This window comes from Protomyctophum bolini (genome assembly GCF_963924005.1).
Source record: "Protomyctophum bolini genome assembly, chromosome: 11".
NCBI classification, from domain to species: domain Eukaryota; kingdom Metazoa; phylum Chordata; class Actinopteri; order Myctophiformes; family Myctophidae; genus Protomyctophum; species Protomyctophum bolini.
In genome coordinates, this window is record NC_137872.1 from 28,159,372 (window position 1) to 28,180,158 (window position 20,787).

Genomic DNA, 20,787 nt, shown 5'->3' on the forward strand with positions numbered 1-20,787 from the left:
TACCTCTTCTCTCTTCTCCATATAGCCCTGTTCTGTCATCCTTCTACCCACGCACCACGCGCACCATTACACGCACGCACGTATTACACATTTTAACACTGTCATGTCCACATAAAGGAGAGCACACAAGGGCACAAACATTAAAGGTATAGTTAAGGTTACATTCACAACATCACGGCATCATATGTCTTCATGATACAATAATCATGTGAGGCTACTATGCAAGTAACAGCATCTCCGCCCAACCCCATCTCATAGAAATATGGTGAAATAACACGGAATTGCAAGTCTGTACATACACGCCTATAAAACCCCAAAATCCGTACATATTACACGACTACTGTTTCGACAGAGACGGAGGTGTGGCTTTCACTAGTACAGAAGTGCTATTTCACTGTGGCTGCATGGGTGAGTTCGTGTTTGACATTATTTAGTATTCTGTCTATCGGGTTACAACTCGGCTCTACCGAATGTCTAGAAACGGCGCCTCTCCGTCATTGTCTTCTAGAACAGGGGTTCCCAAACTTTTTTGGACCAGGTACCCCTTTTGGGGTAGATATTTTTCCAGGTACCCTCTCATCCTCGCAACACGGATAACAATATATTTACAACCACAAGCAGTGTTTCCTGCAGGAAAAAGCTTTGGCATGGTGCTGGGCACAGGCCGCAATTTTGATTAATTAATTAATTAATTTGATTCATTAATTAATAAGATTAATACATTAAGATTAATTTGTATTATTGCTCTTGTATTGCTATTGGAGACACTGGGGGACACTGGGCAGACACTGAGGAGGCACTGGGGAGACACTGGGGAGGCACTCAGGGGCACACTGGGGAGGCACTGGGAAGGCACTCGGGGGGCACACTGGGGAGGCACTGGGAAGGCACTCGGGGGGCACACTGGGGAGGCACTGGGAAGGCACTCAGGGGCACACTGGGGAGGCACTGGGGAGGCACTCAGGGGCACACTGGGGAGGCACTGGGAAGGCACTCGGGGGGCACACTGGGGAGGCACTGGGAAGGCACTCGGGGGGCACACTGGGGAGGCACTGGGAAGGCACTCAGGGGCACACTGGGGAGGCACTGGGGAGGCACTGGGGAGACACTGGGGAGGCACTGGGGAGGCACTCAGGGGGACACTGTCTAAATGTATACGTCTAAATGTATACGTCTAAATGTAGACGTCTAAATGTAAGTTTGGGAACCACTGCTTTAAACACTTTAGCACTTTATGAACATGAACAAAATAGATGGGTCCCCCCTGGAACTCCCTCAGGTACCCCTGGGGGTCCCCGGACCCCACTTTGGGAACCACTGGTCTAAATGTATACAGACGTCTAAATGTATACGTCTAAATGTAGACGTCTAAATGTAGACGTCTAAATGTAAGTTTGGGAACCACTGCTTTAAACACTTTAGCACTTTATGAACATGAACAAAATAGATGGGTCCCCCCTGGAACTCCCTCAGGTACCCCTGGGGGTCCCCGGACCCCACTTTGGGAACCACTGGTCTAAATGTATACAGACGTCTAAATGTATACGTCTAAATGTAGACGTCTAAATGTAAGTTTGGGAACCACTGCTTTAAACACTTTAGCACTTTATGAACATGAACAAAATAGATGGGTCCCCCCTGGAACTCCCTCAGGTACCCCTGGGGGTCCCCGGACCCCACTTTGGGAACCACTGTTCTAGAAACTTCTAGAACCGGCGCCCCTCCGTCATTATCTATGGGTAGGATTTCAGTGTATGTTCAGTGCATGGATTTGGGGGTTTTCTAGGTGTGCATGTACAGAATTACAATTCCGTGCTATTACACCGTGTTTGGGTGAGACTGTGCTGAAAACGGTCTTTAAGGTAAACCACACCAATGCACCTTAAAAACCGTTTTGTCCCAACCCGACCCTTTGGTGTGGGTTGGGCTTTATACATGTCTTAACCTCATATACTAATGTATGGTAACATAATTCTACTAAAACTCCAACCCAAAATGTCAAATCTACCGCTAAATAACTGAACTACTAGCAAAATGTCCCCACTTTTATTTTTTTTCCCCTTGTGTTTTTGTCCTAAAGGTGGGAAATCAGGGGCAGGGACATGCACACACACACACACACACACACACATGCACGCACACACATGCACGCGCACGCTCACGCACAGGCGTCACTGTAAAAGACTTCCACTGCAAGGCGAGTCTTAACAGCATTGTGACTCTTATCTGTCGCTAAACAGAGCACTTGGGGTTCTGCTCTTGGCCGATCCAAACCACTTTAAAATAGCACTTCATGTAATGGACCGACAGGAGAGGGAGAGGAGGGTGTCCATGTCCATGTAATGGACCGACAGGAGAGGGAGAGGAGGGTGTCCATGTAATGGACCGACAGGAGAGGGAGAGGAGGGTGTCCATGTAATGGACCGACAGGAGAGGGAGAGGAGGGTGTCCATGTAATGGACCGACAGGAGAGGGAGAGGAGGGTGTCCATGTAATGGACCGACAGGAGAGGGAGAGGAGGGTGTCCATGTAATGGACCGACAGGAGAGGGAGAGGAGGGTGTCCATGTAATGGACCGACAGGAGAGGGAGAGGAGGGTGTCCATGTAATGGACCGACAGGAGAGGGAGAGGAGGGTGTCCATGTAATGGACCGACAGGAGAGGGAGAGGAGGGTGTCCATGTAATGGACCGACAGGAGAGGGAGAGGAGGGTGTCCATGTCCATGTAATGACCGACAGGAGAGGGAGAGGAGGGTGTCCATGTAATGGAGGAGAGGGAGAGGAGGGTGTCCATGTAATGGAGGAGAGGGAGAGGAGGGTGTCCATGTAATGGAGGAGAGGGAGAGGAGGGTGTCCATGTAATGGAGGAGAGGGAGAGGAGGGTGTCCATGTCCATGTAATGGAGGAGAGGGAGAGGAGGGTGTCCATGTCCATTTAATGGACCGACAGGAGAGGGAGAGGAGGGTGTCCATGTCCATTTAATGGACCGACAGGAGAGGGAGAGGAGGGTGTCCATGTCCATTTAATGGAGGAGAGGGAGAGGAGGGTGTCCATGGCCACAGGGCACCCGGACCGACCGGGAGGGTGATGATGGGACAAATCAAACACATTATTATACTAATGTTTTCCATAATTTATTAAGACCTTTCAAACGTTTAGTGAGAACAGCAGATGTGCAAGCTCACAACGTGTCGCCGTGTGACGCGTTGTGAGCTTGTAGATTTGACGTTTCGCTACTTATCTTATGTCTTGTGATGAAGTATTATAATATGGACGTTAAAGTGGAGCATAGTGTCTTCTATGTTTATGCCTTCATGCCATCTCAGGAAAATGTGAGACTTGTGTGTGTTTGTACGTACGTGCGTGCGTGTGTGTGTGTGTGTGTGTGTGTGTGTGTGTGTGTGTGTGTGTGTGTGTGTGTGTGTGTGTGTGTGTGTGTGTGTGTGTGTGTGTGTGTGTGTGTGTGTGTGTGTGTGTGTGTGTGTGTGTGTGTGTGTGTGTGTGTGTGTGTGTGTGTGTGTGTTTGAGTGTTATAGTAAGTAGCTATGCTATGATTATTTCCATGTATTTATTTGTTAATCACATTTTTAATTAATATCTAAAATTGTTAAGGCTTTTTTTTTGTAAATGTGAATACAATGCATTTTGCCAAATAATGACAATATTTCTACCATTAATCCTGTCCATTGGTAATGAATTTCTCAAACAACCCCCTTTCCATTTTTCTCATGGAAATGTTTTCTGGAGTAGCTGCTTTCTACACTCAGGTAGCCTATTTATTGCCTTCAGCCAAGCTGATTGAAATGTACCTAATTAGCTTTTTATTTATAGCAACATTTGACAAGGTCACTTTGAATTTGCTTGACAACTGGATGGTAACATACTGTAGTTAAAGCATAAAGATTAATGGAGAGAAACAGAGGCAATCTTGTTTTCCTTCAACTCTATTCATCTCTAAAAGAGAACTGACATTTAGGTTGTTATTCTGTCAAAAAATAGATGATGGAAGTTTTGCATTTTTTTCTTTAATGAAATCTCTCAAGACTTTTCCTTTTCCGTAGATTAATGCTCTGTAGTTGGGGAGGTTGGAAACTGCAATTTTGCTTTTGGCTGAAATGAATGGCATTGCTTTTCACGGTCGAGACAACATGTGACCTTTTCATCCCGAGTATGGGAACATTTCTTAAAAGCCGTTTATTGCCGTTCATTCAGCCTGCTCCATTTTGTGGAGCTGTTGGAAATGTTGCTTCCTTGTTTACTGTCTCTCACCTCAAAGTCACATATAAAACACACACACACACACACACACACACACACACACACACTGCTTGCACCTCTCCATGCACGCACGCACGCACACACACACAGTTTTACTATAATTGTGAGGACATCAATATTTTAGAGGGGCAATGTTATGTCATTTTTACCATTTTTGACGCTAACTCTATAAAGCCTACCCTAGCTATAAACCCTATAAAGACAGTCTATTTCGGAGCACGACATCAGTGTAAAACTAAAGAATGAATAAATAAGGATCTAATCCTAAATGATTTTCTTGTTGCCATATACAATGTACAATTCACAATGTAGGCATTTAGCAGACGCTCTTAATCCAGAGCGACAGTAAGCAAGGTAAACACAAGGTAATAGAGCACCGAAGTCCTGACGTAACTCGCTCATCCCGACGATTCCCCTGGTTCGCGGAAGTAATTTCTCTATGGAGAATAACATGGGGTGATCTTAATATACGGTAGTCTTATAAGCGTTGTGGTCCAAAAATAAACAAGCTGTCTCTGCGTTATTGTTAGGGAGGTGTCTCTGTATCGTATCATATATGATACAGTCTGCTTCTAGCGAAAATCTAACTAATTCAGCAGGAGTAACATTAGCGTTTTCTCTCAGTCAGTTGATTCTTCATATCCATATGAGTGAAGCGGCCGGGATGACATGTTTATTTTTCAAACACAGTTCTTATATGAAGCAATCTAAAAATCCTCCCATGGCGATTTCAATGCAACTTAAAAAATCCATGAACCTGGGGACTGACGCCCTCTACTGAAAGTGACGTCAGACTTCGGTGCTCTATACATCAAATGCATAAAGCAATAGTAATTATGGATGATCTCAAATGCATAGCAATAATCTATGGATTAAAACGAGTTCTCTGGTGATCACCAGAAACGTCTTCCCCACAATGTCTATTTGACTAAATAGGCAATATATATAGTATATAGTATATAGTATATATATAGTATAGTAATACAAGTAGCCTACTACGAACACAACACACACACACACACACACACACACACACACACACACACACACACACACACACACACACACACACACGTGTGTACACGTTCACGTACAATCATTATGGTTTAGGGGCTCTGTGCAGGGAGATAAGATAGGTCAAAAGCGGCGCAGGGCTGAGGCACGGCAGACTGGGGCAGAGTGTACACTGAATAACAATGTCCACAACTAATCGGGATTAACTTCTAATCGCTGCAGCCACTGGGCCCACGTATGCAAATCAGCTCATTTATAGGCGCAACCCCCCCCCCCCCCCCTCCCCCTCCCCAACTCTGATTGGCCCTTATCAGGGGTTGGGGGGGGGGGGGGGGGGGAGCAGGCAAGCTGGGGTGCAGAGAGGGGAGAGATTAGCCTGGCCTTGGACCCAGTGACGCTGCTGGACCTCTCAGAAAGAGAAATGTCTGTCTGTCTGTCTGTCTGTCTGTCTGTCAAGTCTTGCTTTTTGGTGTGTGTTCTCTACTATGATAACGTTCACAACTTCACATCTACAGCATGCATTGTGGTGGACAGTAGGCTACATTTACTGGAGTATCTGTGTATTTGGAAGCATACTATAATGATGTTCTCTCCACTGCATTTCAAAGGCAAATATTGTCCCTTTAACTTCACTACATTTCTAGGAAGGAATTTTCAATTTGTATACTTTTCTTCTTCTTTTTTCTTTTGAATACTTTTTTTTGACCATGTTGTCTCCTTCAGGTGAAAACCTCATACTGTATGTCCAAATCATACTTACTTTTCAGTATTCAAATTAAGAAATATCAATAGTAGCTCAAAAATAGTTTGCTTACGTGCTGGGTTTCTTGTGGATCTCTGACTTTTGATGCTTTTGTGTGATTGTTATTTTCGAAAAAACACAAAAAGTTACTGAGGTTTCTGTCTGCAAAAAACAAAAAAATATATTTAAATACTATTTTTTTAAAGCAAGTGCTCCAGTACAGAGAATCTTTCACCTGACTAGTTGAGTCACATTTGACCAAGAGTATATCCACACATGTTTGACTAGTTGAGTCACATTTGACCAAGAGTATATCCACACATGTTTGACTAGTTGAGTCACATTTGACCAAGAGTATATCCACACATGTTTGACTAGTTGAGTCACATTTGACCAAGAGTATATCCACACATGTTTGACTCAAGCACTGGGGATTGAGTACTTTCATCCACTGCTGGTCTTTGCTCACGTTTATTACACCTCCGTTTTTTCACTCCCTCCCTCCCTCCCTCTCTCTCTCGACATCTCTCACGTGACGGCGAGCAGACTGTCCTCTTCGTTTAAGAGCTCCAACACTTAGAGATTTTATCACATTAAAGCGCGGCCTCTGCGATCGAGAGAGCCCCCTCGCCGGTGTGCGTGCGTGCGTTCGTTCAACCCCCACAGCCCCCGCCGTCTCGCCGTCAGGAACTCACTCAGGCCTGTGGGGACATCAGGTGAATGCAATTAACTCCCCGCTTAGAGCAGGAAACTAGTAAAAAAAGTCTTGTTCCCCGGGACCCGAGTTAAGAACCTTTAAAAAAAGAAAAAGAAAACCTTAATAGTTCATTAAAAGTTCTCATGCCTCTCTACACGCATTGATTGGATCTCGTCAGCTTCGGTGGGTCCGTGCCTCTTCCTCAGAGATAAATGGATAGAGTTGCTTATCTATCAGCCCTGGAGATGCTCTCTCTCTGTGCAGCCTAGAGGGCTGTATGGGGACCAGTGGTGCCCCATTTTGGGAGAGAATTAAGCAGTGGTGGTGCTCACATTTTTAACATAATTAGGCCTACATACATACATACAGCAATATACTGTAGAAATACTCTGTTATAAGTCAAAGTGAAGAATTCTACATGTACTTGAGTAAAAGTACAGGGTATTGGCATCAAAATGTACTTAAAGTACCAAGAGTCAAATCTTTATCATTCATTCATGATGCAGAATGTTCCGTTTCAAGTTTTTTAATGTATAAAAATCTTTTGAAAATAGCAGATCTACAAGATCACGATGCGTCACGATGTGATAGTGTAGATTGGCAATTTTAGTAGTCATTAATGGGCCATGACTCATGTCTCATACGTTCAAAACTGTTACTTTTCAACAAACAAATTCAAAAGTAGCAGATCTACAAGCTCGAAGTGTGATGCGATTCTACATGAAGCGAGGCGTTTTGAACTTGTAGATGTGCTATAGGCAATAGGCTACTTTTGCTATGTTTTTATTTGAATTCCTGAAAACAGTTTTGGGCATGTGGTTTCCACCCGACGCCATTTAGCTCTTTGGATTTGTTGATGACATGCATTAATGTGTTAATATTATATGGTCTGTTGATTCATTGAATTCATAGGACCACAATGCAAACAAGTCCACAGGCCTTTTTGTGTTCATCTTTTTTACTTAAATGTTTTACAGTACTGTACATTTTGGAATCAATCAATCAATCAATCAATCAATCAATCAACCAATCAATCAAAGAGTTAAAACCATATTTAAAATGATATCTGTATAGTTATTGCTTCATGGTGTGAATTGCCCTTTACAGTAGATGTGTATGAAACTGTGATTTAATTTATTTTGTCATGTATGTATGTATGTTTCGGTTGCAATAGTTTTGCACATGCCCTTTTGGGGAGAGTCGCTAAAACCTTTTTCTTTTCTTGTCTTTTTCTTTGTGTTGTTTCCATAGTTACGGACGAGTATATGCTGCCGACCCCTACAACCACGCACTTGCTCCAGCAGCCACATACAGCGTTGGTGCCATGGTAAGATACACCAGTGGTTCTCAACCTGTGGGTCGGGACCCAGGGATCACATGATTTGAGGGGGGGAGGGGTCCCCAGCTGACATTTTAAATACTTCAAGAAGAAAGAAAAGAAAAGAACATTATTGCATCAAAAGTAATCAATAAACTATAGTATAAAAACTGGTCAAACATTGGCTAAATTGTGAAAAATAAAAGAAAGAGAAAATAGACGACCAACACTTGTGAGCTTGTTGGTCGTAGTTCTGCTGTTTTCACAATATTTCTCTGTGGAACCGAAAACATAATAATGCCTCAACTCCTACAAGTCCAAGTGCTTGTCAGGTTGGAGGGTCCCCAGTTCAAATATGATTATTTTGGTCACGGCCTGAAAAGATTGAGAACCACAGAGGTCTGTCTGTCTGTCTGTGTCTCTCTTAATCCTGAGGATTCATATATATATATATATATATATATATATATATATATATATCCCTATCTCCCTCCCTCCCCTCATCCTGGTGCTGCTCTGCATGGTTTTTCCACTGACATCCCCTCACTTAAACTTAATTGAATTTGTCTCCGGCGCTAACGGCAGTCCAAATGCCACATTAATCCCCGCCTGTAAAAAGTGATGAACGTCTTCATGCCTTGGCAGCCCAGTCCATGTTAGTTATTATATTTCTAATTTGGTGGATACCACCTCGCCCCACGCTCCCCGCTAATGGAATAATTAGTCATTTTGATAATTAAATCCCTCCACCTAAAGTGGCACGGCAGCAGCCTGCCGGAGCGAATTGGGGGGGGGGGGGGGGGGGGGCTACGCAGAGGGGTGGGGGGTGGGGGGGGTGGGCGATGAGAGCCAGGGGACGACCGCAGGGATAAGACAAAGTAACGGCTGAGATGAAGAGACTTTTGGATGAAAGAGGGGGAAATCCCCAAGGCAGAAAGTCGAGCCTGTAGTATCCATTTAACTCAGAGGATGTATAAACGGGGTCAGTTTTGGTTACATTTGTACATTCTCTGAGTTACAAATGGATGAATTAACGCTGATGCGTTTGACTGTATTTTGACAGCGCCGTCTGAGCATGCGCACACAGTCATTTGGTTTCTCATGGGATGGCAATTGCCACCCCCTAGTGGTGCAACCACTCCAAGGAACAGCTCCGTGTTCACCTATCCTACTGTATGTGTTGGTTCACCTATGTGTCCATGTGTCCGCCAATGTGACGTTAATGAGCACCAGTATGACTATTAGTACCAGTAGGGGCGCTGTTGTGCCAGAAACAGAGAGAGAGAGATAGTGCTGCACGTGCTGCACTGTTGCCTGCTAATGAGAGAGAGAGAGAGAGAGAGGAGGGGGGAGAGGGGAGTTGCACCACTCAGTTCAAACAGGTGTGATTTTATCTCAAGTGTGGTTCTTTTAGGCATTATTTGTTCCCAATTCTGTTTTTAGTATAGATTAATCTGATTTCAGATCAACATGCACTGAGTGCATCTCAATCCATGGCCATGTGACATTATGTGTTTTCTCATCTGCACGTGATTACACATTTTTGCCCATTTCTCTGAAATGACACCTCTGCAAAGAATGATTCCCATTAAGCACATTTCATCCTCCACCTGCTACCCCCGCTCCACCCCAGCAGATGTCAGTAAAAACCTCAAATACACATTCAGCTAATAATCTCAGGTCCATGCTTGTGTTTTTCTGCATCGTGCTTTTGAACTCATCGTGTTGTATTCTCCTGTTTTATTGATTTATTCGATTGTTGGACTCATGTTCTATGTTTTTTTTCTTGTTCCATGGAGCAGATTTCTATCACCTGTAACTCTTGGCATGCGTCCGTTGGCATGACGTTCTGTTGGTTGGTTTGCTGCATGACGGTTTCCGTCCGGTCAGTCGGTCCAGCCGCATGCGGGGGTTTGTACTGGAATGACGGTAATGTAATGTTTAAAGGCATCATGTGTAACTTTTCCCTGTGTTTACGTAACAAAACAATTAATACAATTTCATCCAGTAGGCCTAATTTCCCCTCCATACAAGCAGTCAAAAGAATCAACTTCAGGTTTGCAGGTGTGAAACAGTGGGTGAAATTCCTTTTTGTGCAAGCTCCATTGTTGGGCAGGGGGGAAGAGAGATCAATAAAAACTAACACACATATTATACAGATTTACACACATATTTACACATACAGTAGTAGGCCTACCTGAGGTAAGACATCGGGGTGCGTGAGTGTAGCAGCAAATGTACAGTATGCTGTGAAGTATATGCTATGGACGTTATTTAAGGTTAAAAAACTAAAACTAACTAAAAAACGTACATGGGATTAAGGTGCAAACGGAAGTGTCAGCCACTGGAGTAGTATAGTGTGCTGGTGTTTACCTGCAGAGACACGCTGCGTTGAAATAACTACTGCAGTAAGATAACTGCTTGTAGAAGAAAGAAATATATATATATATATATATATATATATATATATATATATATATATATATAGTTTCGTTATGTAAACACAGGACAAACACAGGACAAAGTTATATACTATGGGTTTTTCAAAAACAAAGAAAAAAACTGGATAGCTGCTATAGGATAGAGGGATGCTAACGAGTGTGTGTGTGTGTGTGTGTGTGTGTGTGTGTGTGTGTGTGTGTGTGTGTGTGTGTGTGTGTGTGTGTGTGTGTGTGTGTGTGTGTGTGTGTGTGTGTGTGTGTGTGTGTGTGTGTGTGTGTGTGTGTGTGTGTGTGTGTGCGTGTGCGTGTGCGTGTGTGTGTGGCGTGCGTGGCGTGCGTGCATGTCCAATTATTGTCTGTATATACGTGGGTTCCGTGTGTGTGTGTGTGTGTGTGTGTGTCTTCCAGAATGCTTTCGCCCCGCTGACAGATGCCAAAACTCGGAGTCACGCTGACGACGTGGGCTTGGTGCTGTCCTCCCTGCAGGCCAGTATATACCGGGGAGGCTACGGTCGCTTCGCACCCTACTAACACCACCCAAAAACTACAACCGACCCTCCTCCTCCCACTAAAAAAATAACAACGTACACACAACCTTCCAACAGGGCAGAACGAAGAAAGGAAAAAAAAGAAAAAAGAACAGTGATGTTGCTATAGGTGTTTCATGAAAAACGAGTCCCAGGGGAACCCATGGGTGGTTCTTTTTTTTGATGAGTCCCTGCAGGGACAATTCTATCGAGTCCCTAATAAATAAAACGATCCGTTAAACTCACCGTCCGAGAGGACACTGAGTTTAACGCGTCCGTTTTTTGGAATGAAAATGGCGCGGGACGCGTAGCCAACAACATCACTGAAAGAAGTGTGCGAGCGAGCGTGCGAGTGTGCGTGCGTGTGTGTGTGCGTGCGTGCGTGTATGAATGAAGAGAGACAGGCGTGGAGAGAGAGAGAGAGAGAAGTTACATAGAGCTAGATGTTTTCTGAGGCCTGGGTATTGCAATACATGCAGTTGTGCATCATTTTAACAGAGAGAAACATACTGGGGGATTAGAAGAAGAAGAATAAATAAAAAAAACACAAATAAGAATACAATTACAAACTGATATTTTTCATCTTATACCTCAGATATTTTGTGCTGTGTATTTTGATATTGTGGGTTTTTAATTTCTAAAGATTTAAAACATAGATTGTCACCTGTAGAGGTTTTTTCTTTTCCTTTTTCTTTTCTTGTTTAGATTTCTTCCGTGGTACTAAATAGAGAGCTGCTAGAGTTATAAACAATTAGGACAACAGAGAAAAATGTAAACAGATTTAAAATGGTTAGGGCTTGTATAGAACTCTAATCCTGTAAGATATAGGTCCATAGTCATATTTTTTGGGGTTATCAACGTTTTGTAAGAGTGTTTAAAGTGACTATACTAGTCAAGTGTTGTTTGGTTTGGTTTTTCACAGCTTCCTTCGGCGCTTCCTCTGACATTTTAGCGAAGATGTGTTTCTTTTAATCGTTTTTGGAAGGGGGGTGGGTGTGGTGTTTTTTGGGGACAGAGTAGTGTTTAGGGGTCTGCAAAAGCTGTAGATAGGATGGAAAGTACTTTTCAGACAGATGTAATGAATGTTTTGAGTGGATGTTGAGTTCTTTCCCCAATTGTTTTTTTAACGTGGGGAAGTCCCAGAAAGGATAAAACGCTGATTTATACTTCAAAATGATGTCTTTGCAAGTGAAAAAAAAAAGAGTTGACTCACTCATAGTGTGTCGCCATTTTTGTTCATTTGTTAACACTCCATTTTTTTGGTACACAACACAGTTGTGTGAGGAAGAATAAATGGGCCCTACGGCAGGTGTAATTTTAGTTTGTCGTTTTAGTGAATCGTGTGTTAGTCCTCAGTGAGTTACCGAGGCTCTCGTTATATCGTTGATTAGACCACTGTTTCTCAACATCAGGTCTGGGGACCCCCATTGGTTCCAAATGGACTCTTACGTGTCTGTAACTCTGAGAGAGTAAACATAGAACAAGACACTCTCAGAGTTAAACTAACACAGAGGAGTTTTCAGTGTAGGTCGGGGGGTCAAGATAAATTAAACACATTGTATCAAATTGAGGTCCGTGGTCTAATGTATATCAAACGGGAACCCCATTCCACACAGAAACATTTTCATCAGTATTAATTTAACTTAGAGAGTTACAGACCTGTAAAGCGGTGGTTCCCGAAGTAGGGGTCCTTGAGGGAGTTCCAGGGGGTCCCCAGCTAAATGATAGTTTGGAACCAAATGGACCCTTATGGGTCTGTAACTCTGAGAGTCTACAAATGGAACTAAATGGACCCTAGCGGGTTCATTTGGTTCCATTTTGTACACTCTCTGAGTTAAATTGATTTTACAATATAAATTGGGCGTCCCAGAGATATAAATCCCATTCAATGGGGGTCCGTAGACTAATGCATGTCAAACTGGGGTCCTTGAAATTAAACGGGTTGAGAATCTCTGTTAGAGCCGTAAACATCTTCTCTTAAGGGGGTCCCACTCCCTGGCATATTTCTTCAAATGGGGGTCCATGGGCTAATTAGTGTCAATTTGGGGGTCCTTGACATGAACAAGTTTGGGAACCACTGATTTAAAGGGCCCATTACTCTCCCGTTTCAGGTCCATTAAGGGTCCTTGTTTGTGCCCTGGTGGGGCCCTGAACCCATGGCTGAGAACCAGTGGGCTTAGATAATAGTGGTTATATATCACGTCACTCCCAAGCCAAAGGTTCCGCTGGACATATCCGGAGTGTTTAATGTGTACAAAGATTTTACATAGATATGATGCTATTAGATGAGAGAAAAAAAAGAAATAAAATAAAAATGTATCGCCACGGCAGTTTTACTGTTGAACCACCTAGTTGCTTAGTCCAAACCCTGAATAGTGTTGGCCAGATGTTTTATATATATATATATATATATATATATATATATATATATATATATATATATATATATATATATATATATATAAACTTCCAGTATATTGATTGGTATAATTGCTGACTTTTATATTACTGGAGAGATTTAAGAAGATAAAAAAACATTTAATAAAAAATAAACAAAACAAAAGGAAGTAACGGTGCCCAAAGCAACCGTGTCTATTTTTTGTTTATTTTATTTTTCTTTTGTTTTGCTTTGTTTGAGTTTTTTTTTATTATAATTGTTTTGTTTGTTTGTTTTTTCAAAAATAATATGACTATGTTTATTTGTAATGAAAGTTGGGGTAAAAAAGTATAATAAACCAACAGTGTATTATATTTGAGCTGTGCAGTGAAGATGTTCTTCTATATGAAATACACACAAAAACGGTATATCGTTTTAGATTTAGACAAAGTAGACCAATTGTTAGGGAGAGCTTTCTCATTTTCTATGGAATCATATCCAGATTTATATTATCTCTTTACAAGTAATGCAATCACAATGTAGATATTCTCATTGTATTTTGTCAACTGTACTATTTTGCACACACAACCTGTAATTTTGACATCACTTCTTAATCCTGTGACACATATCAGTGCTGTACGTAGTTTTTTTCCTTTTTTTCCTCAGTTTGTCAGTTTCTCTGAATCGATCTCTTTTTTTCCCTGTATCATTCTTAATGTGACATCCTTTGTATTGTTATTTTCTAGAACTCAAACCTTTGACAAATGTACCTGTTTGAATATTAAAGAAATATGATGAAAATTATATGATTTGTGAACAGGATAACTCTATGATGTAAATAGGAACATTACTAAATTAAAAAGTTGTGATGGATCTGACAAAGCGCTATACAAACGGGCATGGAGGGAGGCAGCCTGGCTAGGGCTACGTCAACAAAGCTAGCATAGCTCACTAGCCACTTCCTCTAGCCCCATTCTGTTTACAACTATACCCAATTTAGCCACTTGTCACATATCTTACTTTTTTGTATTTATAATAACAAAGAAAACAGGAGAAACAAATCCAGTTGCAACACATTATTATAAAAAGGCAGCGGCAGAAGAGGCTTTTTGGGGCTCTTGGCTCCGCGGCTTAAAAACCTTCCTCTGTGTGTGCATACTCATCAGTCAGACAAAATGGCGGTCTCTCCTAACCCTCGCTAATGCCTAACGTCTGACCCCCATAAACTACTTAATACAATCCCTCTGCTTCCAGTAGGTGTTGTGGTTCAAAAAAAGGCTTCCTATCCCGTCATTGTATGTGCATGCACTATGGTTCTTCCCCCCCGCCCCCCCCTAACAATAACCATCAATAAAGTTTTGTTTTCTCAAGATGTTGGGAGAGACTCTTGTTTCTTTGTCTTCTGTCTTAACCTTCCAACAAGTAGCGAGTTGTCAAAACACTTATAGTTATGTCCACATGGTTACTACCTATATGTTCCAGTGCCACAGATCCAGCGTTCAAATCCTGGTCAAAACTCTGACACTTTGCTTTACACACTGATTTCCAGAAGGACAACTTTAAAGCAGCCCAGAAATTCACCATGTTTGTGTGCCTCAATGGCCCAGTGGATAAGTCAAATGATATCCGTAGTATACCTAGTAGAAGTGTGCCGGTTCAAACCTGAGGGTCCGGCCCATTCCTCTCTGTTATGTCATATGACGAGCATTTAACTTTTAATATCACAATTATTGTAGCTAATCTTTAACTGAATCTGGAAGTATTCCTTTATTAAATGATTCTTCATAGTCTGGAATTGTAACTGATCAATTTTCTTTTGTGACTTTCGCCTTTATTTTATATGGAGGGACAGTCAGTGGTGTAAACTTTATTTATATAGCACATTTCATACATAAAATGCAACTCTGTCACATTCTGTCTCTCCCTCAGTCTCCACACTGGCCTCCCATATCCCATTCCAGCACACCCAGTTCCATTTACACACCTGTCAACTACCTAATCAGCCCAGCAGTGAACACTTCTCCAATCAACCTGCTCACTATAAAACTGGACTCAGTACAAACACTCATTGTCAGTTCACAGTGTCACAGATGTCCTGCCTGTTCATGTGTTGACTTTGATGTCATTCTGATTCATGCCTGATTCCTACCTGCATTCCCCTGTGTAAGATATCTCGTAATTCTTTATTAAATACTTTATTATTATACTCTAGTTTGTTGTGACTTTGCTCCTGGGTTCAACTCTGTCTGCATCCTTGACAACTAAAGTACTTCACATATTAAAATTTATTTATATAGCACATGTCATACATAAAATGCAACTCAAAGTACTTCACATGAAAATAAAATAAAAAATAACAAGCAGCGGAATGCCAGAAACAAAAAGTAGGTCAATCTACAATTAGCAAATAAAAATAGCAATACAAAACTAAAACATTAAAAATGGTAAGGAAATTTGTATTGGATAATACATTTTAAATTGATATTATTAGATATTCAACTTTATTGACATTTATAATTAAGTTGGTGTCTTTACACTGTAGAATCCATTGTTGTTTGTTTCTGTTGCTTAACTCTGTTGCTTTAACTACATATAAGTGTCTATTTGTTTGTCTCTAAATGTTTTGATGAATTGAACAATGCCCTTTGTTCAATTCATGCCATACTATAGCACGCCGTTTTTCATCATTTTTGAGGATTTGAAGAAAATTCAAAATTTCAAAAAACATGGGTTATAGCCCATCGTTTTTTGAATTTTTGAAAAAAATGTTATCCTCATTTTTCATCATTTTTGAACATGGGCTATAGCCCCTACCGTACGGCATACTATAGCACGCCGTTTTTCATCATTTTTGAGGATTTGAAGAAAATTCAAAATTTCAAAAAACATGGGTTATAGCCCATCGTTTTTTGAATTTTTGAAAAAAATGTTATCCTCATTTTTCATCATTTTTGAACATGGGCTATAGCCCCTACCGTACGGCATACTATAGCACGCCGTTTTTCATCATTTTTGAGGATTTGAAGAAAATTCAAAATTTCAAAAAACATGGGTTATAGCCCATCGTTTTTTGAATTTTTGAAAAAAATGTTATCCTCATTTTTCATCATTTTTGAACATGGGCTATAGCCCCTACCGTACGGCATACTATAGCACGCCGTTTTTCATCATTTTTGAGGATTTGAAGAAAATTCAAAATTTCAAAAAACATGGGTTATAGCCCATCGTTTTTTGAATTTTTGAAAAAAATGTTATCCTCATTTTTCATCATTTTTGAACATGGGCTATAGCCCCTACCGTACGGCATACTATAGCACGCCGTTTTTCATCATTTTTGAGGATTTGAAGAAAATTCAAAATTTCAAAAAACATGGGTTATAGCCCATTGTTTTTTGAATTTTTGAAAAAAATGTTATCCTCATTTTTCATCATTTTTGAACATGGGCTATAGCCCCTACCGTACGGCATACTATAGCACACCGTTTTTCATCATTTTTGAGGATTTGAAGAAAATTCAAAATTTCAAAAAACATGGGTTATAGCCCATCGTTTTTTGAATTTTTGAAAAAAATGTTATCCTCATTTTTCATCATTTTTGAACATGGGCTATAGCCCCTACCGTACGGCATACTATAGCACGCCGTTTTTCATCATTTTTGAGGATTTGAAGAAAATTCAAAATTTCAAAAAACATGGGTTATAGCCCATCGTTTTTTGAATTTTTGAAAAAAATGTTATCCTCATTTTTCATCATTTTTGAACATGGGCTATAGCCCCTACCGTACGGCATACTATAGCACGCCGTTTTTCATCATTTTTGAGGATTTGAAGAAAATTCTAAATTTCAAAAAACATGGGTTATAGCCCATCGTTTTTTGAATTTTTGAAAAAAATGTTATCCTCATTTTTCATCATTTTTGAACATGGGCTATAGCCCCTACCGTACGGCATACTATAGCACGCCGTTTTTCATCATTTTTGAGGATTTGAAGAAAATTCAAAATTTCAAAAAACATGGGTTATAGCCCATCGTTTTTTGAATTTTTGAAAAAAATGTTATCCTCATTTTTCATCATTTTTGAACATGGGCTATAGCCCCTACCGTACGGCATACTATAGCACGCCGTTTTTCATCATTTTTGAGGATTTGAAGAAAATTCAAAATTTCAAAAAACATGGGTTATAGCCCATTGTTTTTTGAATTTTTGAAAAAAATGTTATCCTCATTTTTCATCATTTTTGAACATGGGCTATAGCCCCTACCGTACGGCATACTATAGCACGCCGTTTTTCATCATTTTTGAGGATTTGAAGAAAATTCAAAATTTCAAAAAACATGGGTTATAGCCCATCGTTTTTTGAATTTTTGAAAAAAATGTTATCCTCATTTTTCATCATTTTTGAACATGGGCTATAGCCCCTACTGTACGGCATACTATAGCACGCCGTTTTTCATCATTTTTGAGGATTTGAAGAAAATTCAAAATTTCAAAAAACATGGGTTATAGCCCATCGTTTTTTTAATTTTTGAAAAAAATGTTATCCTCATTTTTCATCATTTTTGAACATGGGCTATAGCTCCTACCGTACGGCATACTATAGCACGCCGTTTTTCATCATTTTTGAGGATTTGAAGAAAATTCAAAATTTCAAAAAACATGGGTTATAGCCCATCGTTTTTTGATTTTTTGAAAAAAATGTTATCCTCATTTTTCATCATTTTTGAACATGGGCTATAGCCCCTACCGTACGGCATACTATAGCACGCCGTTTTTCATCATTTTTGAGGATTTGAAGAAAATTCAAAATTTCAAAAAACATGGGTTATAGCCCATCGTTTTTTGAATTTTTGAAAAAAATGTTATCCTCATTTTTCATCATTTTTGAACATGGGCTATAGCCCCTACCGTACGGCATACTATAGCACGCCGTTTTTCATCATTTTTGAGGATTTGAAGAAAATTCAAAATTTCAAAAAACATGGGTTATAGCCCATCGTTTTTTGAATTTTTGAAAAAAATGTTATCCTCATTTTTCATCATTTTTGAACATGGGCTATAGCCCCTACCGTACGGCATACTATAGCACGCCGTTTTTCATCATTTTTGAGGATTTGAAGAAAATTCAAAATTTCTAAAAACATGGGTTATAGCCCATCGTTTTTTGAATTTTTGAAAAAAATGTTATCCTCATTTTTCATCATTTTTGAACATGGGCTATAGCCCCTACCGTACGGCATACTATAGCACGCCGTTTTTCATAATTTTTGAGGATTTGAAGAAAATTCAAAATTTCAAAAAACATGGGTTATAGCCCATCGTTTTTTGAATTTTTGAAAAAAAAATTATCCTCATTTTTCATCATTTTTGAACATGGGCTATAGCCCCTACCGTACGGCATACTATAGCACGCCGTTTTTCATCATTTTTGAGGATTTGAAGAAAATTCAAAATTTCAAAAAACATGGGTTATAGCCCATCGTTTTTTGATTTTTTGAAAAAAATGTTATCCTCATTTTTCATCATTTTTGAACATGGGCTATAGCCCCTACCGTACGGCATACTATAGCACGCCGTTTTTCATCCTTTTTGAGGATTTGAAGAAAATTCAAAATTTCAAAAAACATGGGTTATAGCCCATCGTTTTTTGAATTTTTGAAAAAAATGTTATCCTCATTTTTCATCATTTTTGAACATGGGCTATAGCCCCTACCGTACGGCATACTATAGCACGCCGTTTTTCATCATTTTTGAGGATTTGAAGAAAATTCAAAATTTCAAAAAACATGGATTATAGCCCATCGTTTTTTGAATTTTTGAAAAAAATGTTATCCTCATTTTTCATCATTTTTGAACATGGGCTATAGCCCCTACCATACGGCATACTATAGCACGCCGTTTTTCATCATTTTTGAGGATTTGAAGAAAATTCAAAATTTCAAAAAACATGGGTTATAGCCCATCGTTTTTTTTATTTTTGAAAAAAATGTTATCCTCATTTTTCATCATTTTTGAACATGGGCTATAGCCCCTACCGTACGGCATACTATAGCACGCCGTTTTTCATCAATTTTGAGGATTTGAAGAAAATTCAAAATTTCAAAAAACATGGGTTATAGCCCATCGTTTTTTGAATTTTTGAAAAAAATGTTATCCTCATTTTTCATCATTTTTGAACATGGGCTATAGCCCCTACCGTACGGCATACTATAGCACGCAGTTTTTCATCGTTTTTGAGGATTTGAAGAAAATTCAAAATTTCAAAAAACATGGGTTATAGCCCATCGTTTTTTGAATTTTTGAAAAAAATGTTATCCTCATTTTTCATCATTTTTGAACATGGGCTATAGCCCCTACCGTACGGCATACTATAGCACGCCGTTTTTCATCATTTTTGAGGATTTGAAGAAAATTCAAAATTTCAAAAAACATGGGTTATAGCCCATCGTTTTTTGAATTTTTGAAAAAAATGTTATCCTCATTTTTCATCATTTTTGAACATGGGCTATAGCCCCTACCGTATGGCATACTATAGCACGCCGTTTTTCATCATTTTTGAGGATTTGAAGAAAATTCAAAATTTCAAAAAACATGGGTTATAGCCCATCGTTTTTTGAATTTTTGAAAAAAATGTTATCCTCATTTTTCATCATTTTTGAACATGGGCTATAGCCCCTACCGTACGGCATACTATAGCACGCCGTTTTTCATCATTTTTGAGGATTTGAAGAAAATTCAAAATTTCAAAAAACATGGGTTATAGCCCATCGTTTTTTGAATTTTTGAAAAAAATGTTATCCTCATTTTTCATCATTTTTGAACATGGGCTATAGCCCCTACCGTATGGCATACTATAGCACGCCGTTTTTCATCATTTTTGAGGATTTGAAGAAAATTCAAAATTTCAAAAAACATGGGTTATAGCCCATCGTTTTTTGAATTTTTGAAAAAAATGTTATCCTCATTTTTCATCATTTTTGAACATGGGCTATAGCCCCTACCGTACGGCATACTATAGCACGCCGTTTTTCATCATTTTTGAGGATTTGAAGAAAATTCAAAATTTCAAAAAACATGGGTTATAGCCCATCGTTTTTTGAATTTTTGAAAAAAATGTTATCCTCATTTTTCATCATTTTTGAACATGGGCTATAGCCCCTACCGTACGGCATACTATAGCACGCCGTTTTTCATCATTTTTGAGGATTTGAAGAAAATTCAAAATTTCAAAAAACATGGGTTATATCCCATCGTTTTTTGAATTTTTGAATAAAATGTTATCCTCATTTTTCATCAAGAACATGGGCTATAGCCCCTACCGTACGGCATACTATAGCACGCCGTTTTTCATCATTTTTGAGGATTTGAAGAAAATTCAAAATTTCAAAAAACAT

At 39.8% G+C, this 20,787-nt stretch overlaps 1 protein-coding gene across 5 annotated transcripts in view; it reads left to right on the forward strand.

Moving 5' to 3' along the window:
• rbfox1 (RNA binding fox-1 homolog 1) overlaps positions 1 to 13,400 on the forward strand; it is a 98,601-nt gene extending 85,201 nt beyond the window's left edge. For 4 of the 5 annotated variants that reach the window (XM_080774964.1, XM_080774965.1, XM_080774966.1 and 1 more), the window contains exons 11-12: positions 7,983 to 8,058; positions 10,899 to 13,400. In XM_080774964.1, the coding sequence (XP_080631090.1) occupies positions 7,983 to 8,058; positions 10,899 to 11,021 (199 nt within the window). In that variant the 3' untranslated portion in view covers positions 11,022 to 13,400. The remainder of the gene's footprint in view (positions 1 to 7,982; positions 8,059 to 10,898) is intronic. The other variant, XM_080774967.1, reaches the window with a different exon arrangement.
• The last annotated feature ends 7,387 nt before the right edge of the window (positions 13,401 to 20,787 follow it).